General features: G+C 34.7%; 1 protein-coding gene across 4 annotated transcripts; it reads right to left on the reverse strand.

Moving 5' to 3' along the window:
* Positions 1-961: 961 nt before the first annotated feature.
* TSA (tryptophan synthase alpha chain) lies at positions 962-6,264 on the reverse strand. Of its 4 annotated transcripts, none has more exons than XM_003554228.4 (10): positions 6,157-6,264; positions 5,574-5,773; positions 5,145-5,291; positions 5,003-5,068; positions 3,827-3,935; positions 3,389-3,465; positions 2,666-2,743; positions 1,595-1,672; positions 1,315-1,374; positions 962-1,231 (listed from the first exon to the last, which is right to left on the reverse strand). In XM_003554228.4, exons 2-10 carry the CDS (start codon positions 5,757-5,759, stop codon positions 1,097-1,099), a joined length of 936 nt encoding a protein of 311 aa, XP_003554276.1. In that variant the 5' UTR covers positions 5,760-5,773; positions 6,157-6,264; the 3' UTR covers positions 962-1,096. The 4 variants fall into 4 exon arrangements, with proteins under 4 accessions (XP_003554276.1, XP_006604478.1, XP_006604477.1 ...); XM_006604415.3 differs by having other exon boundaries at positions 5,574-5,678; positions 6,157-6,246; XM_006604414.4 differs by having other exon boundaries at positions 6,109-6,246.

The following is a 6,264-nucleotide window of genomic DNA, read 5'->3' on the forward strand; positions in this document are numbered from 1 at the left end:
CGAAGATGTTTTTCTCTTTCTTTGTACTGTACATTTCATACCATTGTATCCAATTAGGCTGTCAAGCTCACTCCTTTTTATTCAAATCTTCTTCTCCCCTTTGATGCTTAACAAAACATAAGATTCTCACTTTCGTCCTTTTTCACTTTCATATTTCTCACCTTCAAACTTACCAAGCATAACGTAAAATAAAATAAAAAAGAATAAAATATAGTAAACAAACTAAATTAATTTCGGAATTGAAATTATAATTAAAAATTAAAAAGAAGTTGAAAAAGGCAAATATCATAGTTTTAATAAAAATTTATTGGACATAAATATTTTTTTGCCATCCAGTCAATCAAAGAATTAACGAACCCAGTCCGATCAAGTCAGATGCTCTGGTTTTGGTGGTCACTCTCAAACAACAATCATTTGGTAAAGATCTATAATTAGGACTAAAGATTCTCCTCATTTTAAGACGCACAATCTATAAACTCGAGTAAACACCTATAACGAATTCAAGTAATTTAACTGGAACGATGAACGCATACAAAGGTTGATCAGTTTAATCAAATTCGTTGACATTTTGTGTGAAATATAAATAAGCCCAAACTCGTGCTTCAGAGAATAGTTGAGTAATATCATTTTAGATAGTTAACCAATACTAATCTGCTTGTCATGATAGTTAGTTAATACTAGCAAATAACCAACAATCCTGGAAACATACCAAAGAAAAGTTTCAAACTACCAATGTAGTAGTACTTTGTCACAATGCCAACATTTTGTACTTTTGTATTTTCTTCAGTTAATAGTGATTAAAAGCACTTTTTTTTTTTTTTTTTGTAGAAATGCACTTGCGGTTGTAGATGATTCAATCAGTGTTCAGTTAACCAATAGGCAGCATCGCTACCGACAAGGGAGGGTCTCATACAAGAGACGAAATGATTTAGGGACTCAATCTGTAAAAAGCTCAATGGAGTGAGGAGATGAAATTCATATGGGACATTTATTTCAGTAACTGAGAAATCCAATCATAATTGAACCACATTTTATTGAATCCAATATCTATGATGACAACAACTATTATAAGTTCGAGCTCTTAAAAGCTTATTTTTCAAGGAAGTGCTGCTTTTAAGGAGCGGGTTAAAACTTCCAGTTCTTTCAGTCCCTCTTGAGGAGATTTGGCCTCACCAAGCACCTTCACTATAGCACTGCCAACAATCACACCATCAGCTCCCCATCCCGCTACCTGTAACAAAGTATATGATTTGATTCATTATTAACCAAATTGAGGGAGGTAGAAGCATTCTAGCATATGGGCCGAGAACTTGCCTGTTTCACATGCTCAGGTTTTGATATTCCAAAACCAACTGCGACAGGTTTAGTAGTTGCCTGAATAACAAGAAAAAGAGAGATTAAACAAGTATAAATATTGAGATGAATCAAGTTCAATGGTAGACTATTGTGTTTGTGTTTATCATAATTGATCAGATACCAGTTCTTGCAACCAAAGAGAAGCAGGAAGACCAGAGGGGCTAAAAAAGTTGGGAAAGAGAACTGAACTTTTCAGAAGTGATCTGAAGACATCAAGATTAAATAGTAGTATACAAACCTCTTTAATTTCCTGTAGAAGGGACTGAACAGAACCACTAACAGATGCGCGGGCTCCAGTGACCCCCACTGAGCTCACCTATAATTCAAATCAACAAATGGTTAATGACGTTTGCCAGCAGATGTTCCTAAGATAGTTATGCAAGATATTTTCTGTTTTCACTATCATTGTATATTTGTATCCTATTTCCGAAAAAATGGGATCAAGATGATTTGCTATCGCTGTCAACTTTTAAACCCAATTTGACATGTGAACTAAATAAACTGTTTGAAAATTCATGCTTTTTCCAAGCTCCAGTCTCAAAATACATCAAAATCAAATGTTTCGAAACTTCAACATCAAGTAATATGACCAAACTTGAACAACTCAAAAGAATCACAAAAACAAACCTAAAATTATGAGAAAACACCAAACTTTTGCAAAATAAAATAAATATTGTCAATTTCCATGATTGGCTACTCCAAAATATGTCCTAACCCAGTCTAGTGAATGCTTCAAAAAGTAACCTTCACTTTTCAAGAAAAGAGAAAAACATCCTAAAAGAATTTGCTAGGTTTCATCTTTTGACCTTACTTTGGGTAATTCGTATATTGATGTCAAGAAAACATGTAAGATTAAACCACACAAATAGAGCAGAGACAAAGGTTGTCACAGGCAACTGTACTGACTCAGAACAAACAATAGTTTTGTCTCCTTGGAATGCAAAGAGAAGGTTAAAGAGAAAGTTAATAAAATTAAGATGCATAACTAAAGCATGGCATTTTGGCTTTGACACTTGTATCTTTGAAGATGAGGCAACAATAATGAGTTCAGAGTTCTTGGAACATGCTTAATGCATGAAAATGGCAAGAAAAGAGCTAACTTCTAATCCACACAGTAGACTGATAAACTGTTTGAAAAAAAAAAAAGGAATGCAAATAAGCAGATAATGGATGCTATTTATGTTATTGGAAATAGTGAAAGAAATTATATAGAATCAAGACCTTAGCAGTCCAAAGTCAATGGAGTTATATGAAAACTAAAAAGAGGAACCCAAAAACAGAAGTTATTAAGGTTGAAAGAAGCTCTTACAAGATACACAAATCCTTCTGCCACATCAACAATGGCTTTCATTCGGTCTGGTGGAGTGGTGGGTGTTGTGAGGAGTACCTTAATGATATCAAATAAACAAGCATACCAAATCAGCTAGATATATACAGCACACACGTACACAGATTAATTTACCCAAACAAAATTTAAAAAAAATACATCTTAGAAAATGTTAACCAATAAATACTAACAAATTTATACATTGTTGCAAAAAGTATAATCAATAAAACAGAATGACGTTACAACAACAACAACCACGCCTTATCCCACTAGGTGGGGTCGGCTACATGGATCAACTTCCGCCATAATGTTCTATCAAGTACCATACTTCTATCCAAATCATTAAGTTCGAGATCCTTTTTTATAACCTCTCTTATAGTCTTTTTGGGTCTTCCTCTGCCTCGAATTGTTTGTCTTCTCTCCATCTGGTCTACTCTCCTCACTACAGAGTCTACCGGTCTTCTCTCTACATGCCCAAACCACCTAAGTCTATTTTCCACCATCTTCTCTACATGCCCAAACTCCATTGCTCCACAATGACCGCCACGTCTCCTTTGTTGTGCTTAACTTGTGGATTGCATATTTATAAATTCATATTATAAAAAAAGGTTTACCACTAGTTTTCTATCATTATGAGCAACAGTGTAAGAATATCCATTTGAAATCCAGAACTAAAACAAGAGATCATTCTAAAGTTAAGCAAACCAGTTCAATTCCATGTTTCTTAGCTTCTGTCCTTAAAGTTTCCGTCTCCTCCAGAGGGACATCTGGCACTACAAGCCCTGCAAACATATGGCAAAGAACAGAATATTATCCTCACAACCACACTACAGGAAAAAGGGACAAAATACAACAAAATCTTATTTCATAGTTTTCTGTGCAGACGAAGCTGATATAGAAGCTAAAACCAGGACTAGGCAGGAGAGTGAAGAGACATTTTCTTTTATAATGATAAAGATTTAAATTATCAAAACCCAAAAATCTAACATTAAATATAGTCCATGGTGTAAGTAACCGGAACTGCTTCCTTATCGTGTCTATACATTTTACAACATTGCTTTATCATAGAACTAGTATAGAAAATAGACCCAAGAGCAGTGAGGTAATACTAAACTATTAGGCAAATCTTGTGTTGAGTCTTACCATGTACGCCAGTGTCTCTTATGGTGGACATAAATTTCTCAGTACCACGCTTCAGTATTGGATTGTAATATGTAAACAGTGCAATTGGACATGACAGTTGCGGAACAACCTGCCAAATCAACCATTGGAAAGGATCATCAGTCCAGGGAGCTAAGACAAGATACACTTGACAAAGCAATAAGAGAAGGTTTCTAAGCAACCCTTCCTTATAAGTAAGAATGATTGTTTAACTAGGTAACAATAGACAGAAAAGATATCCCTCCAAAGGTTCTTATTGATGGAATGCATCATGCTTTCATATGTTTAAATAAGATGAATGGAATGAAATGAATAGATGCAAGCAAGACAATAGGAAGTATAAAATTAAAAAAATGTTTTCTGTGTGCAACTCATTATGAGAAATAGCACCAGATTTTAACTATCTCTATTATCTTATACAAAAACATGATTTATATATGTTTATGAGACATAAGTGCATCACTAATTACAAAAGTAGAAATCGTTCAAGTTATTTTTTCCTAACAAATTCCAATAGCAAGATAACAGACTATGATAATACAGGTTAAGAGCTTAAAGACCTTAGGGTCTAGCAATGTCTCCTTTCCCTTTAAGCATGTTGATTACCGTTGATTTAGTATCTGACATTGTCAGTATTTTATAGCTATAATTTAGGGAAATTACTGTATCCTAGTCTTAGATTCTTAGAATGTGAGTTTAGGCCTAACTCAACCCCAAAAGCTAGCTCAAGGGGTGAGGGTTGCCCCTCACTTATATACTCTTATATGGCTTTATCTTTAGCCGGTGCGGGACTTGGATTTTTTCCAATACCTAGGAAATTAGATATCTGTATCATTTCTCCTAGATTTAGGGATATTCTTTCCTGATTTTCTGTTAGCTCCAGTATCTATATACTAATGCACCATAGAATAGAGAATTGCTTAAGTCAATTGAATCAGTACAAGTTATTCAAGTCTATTCTTCTGTTCTGGTTTCAAGTAAGAACAGGGATAGAGGATGGATAGGCGTTGCTTGTTCAAATTTCATAACAATCAAGCAACTTTGGATATTTGCACAGCTAACTTGTTAACTGAAGAAATGAAAAATAGTTACTGTAGTAGAGCTCATTAGCTTTTGACAGTAATAATTAATAAATGACAAGGAGTTGCACAAATTTACCTCCTTCAACATATCAATAATCACATTAAAATTGGTCCCCTTTGCTAAAGATCTTGTAGCAGCAGCCTGAAGAGAAAGACACACAGTTTGAGAATCAGGTGGTACTATATGTCAATGGAAAAAAAAGAAGAAAGCACCAAACCTGGATAACAGGACCATCTGCCAAAGGATCAGAGTATGGAATGCCTAGCTCAATTATGTCAGACCCGCATGAATCAAGCAATTTCAGTGCTTCTGCAGTGGTTGAAAGGTCAGGATCACCAGCAGTGATATATGGGATGAAAGCCACCTTGACATAAAAATACTTCTTAGAAAATATTCATTTGGCAGTTAAGAATAGTACTCTGACTCATATCTATTTGCAATAAACTTGATACGGTACAAAAAATAATCAACCAACAGATAAAGATAAAGATAAAGGCATAGAAAATGGAATCAGAAAATTTGATTAATCACAACTATAGAAACAAGCAGGCAACAGCAACACAGTGCTATTCGAGTCGAAATGTGACAAAATGGAAAACATGGCATGCATTGAACCCAAACAATTGGAAAAAAAACAAGCACTTACTTTTCCTTCTTTTTTCAATCTGGTGAATGTTGCAGAGAGTCCCACTGCGTCCATGATCCTGATAGCGGCCACCGGAGTGTATCTTTTCACGGAGATTATAGCTTTCTTAGATGAAAAACAAACATTGAAACCAGCCTCAGGTTTCTTCAATTGCAATAAGCAACTTGACTTCAGGGCAAGAGCCATAAAAATGAGAAATACTGAAATTTTACACGAAATTAAGCATAAGGGTTTCCAATTGAAAGAAAAAACTCAACAGCCATCACCACAATATTACTGAAAACGAAAAAAAAAAAATCAATCTTCACGGAAAACAAAAAAAATGAACTAATGCACCCAGCCAACCCATCAACATCCGCAAAAACTATCGCATTAAACTGGCCATTGGGTTGAAAAATTCATAGAACTTTCTAGAAACCCATTGAACAATCACAGAGCTTTTCACCAAAACCATAACCCATTAGAAAAGTGCTAAAGTAATGAAGCAAATAACATTAACACTTGCATTTTCACAATTCAAAAGCAGATTTTGTACCAGAAGATAAAAAATGAAGTTGAAAAAGACGCAGAATCAGAGAATGACCTTATTGGGTTTCTTCTGCTTCGTGATTGAGTCCTTTTTTCTGTCTCTGTTGCAACTTGCAAGTCCAACCTTCCCTAATATTATTTAGTATTCACTATTCAGCTTTCT

The sequence above is a fragment of the Glycine max genome, chromosome 19 (assembly GCF_000004515.6).
Source record: "Glycine max cultivar Williams 82 chromosome 19, Glycine_max_v4.0, whole genome shotgun sequence".
NCBI lineage: Eukaryota > Viridiplantae > Streptophyta > Magnoliopsida > Fabales > Fabaceae > Glycine > Glycine max.

What these genes read in the sequence shown, in the direction of transcription:
- TSA (XM_041012584.1), bottom strand. An exon ending in AGAAACATGGAATTGAACTG is followed by an intron (nt 2,744 to 3,388) that starts GTTTGCTTAACT and finishes GATATCATTAAG; the next exon opens with GTACTCCTCACAACACCCAC. An exon ending in CAGAAGGATTTGTGTATCTT is followed by an intron (nt 1,673 to 2,665) that starts GTAAGAGCTTCT and finishes TTTGAATTATAG; the next exon opens with GTGAGCTCAGTGGGGGTCAC.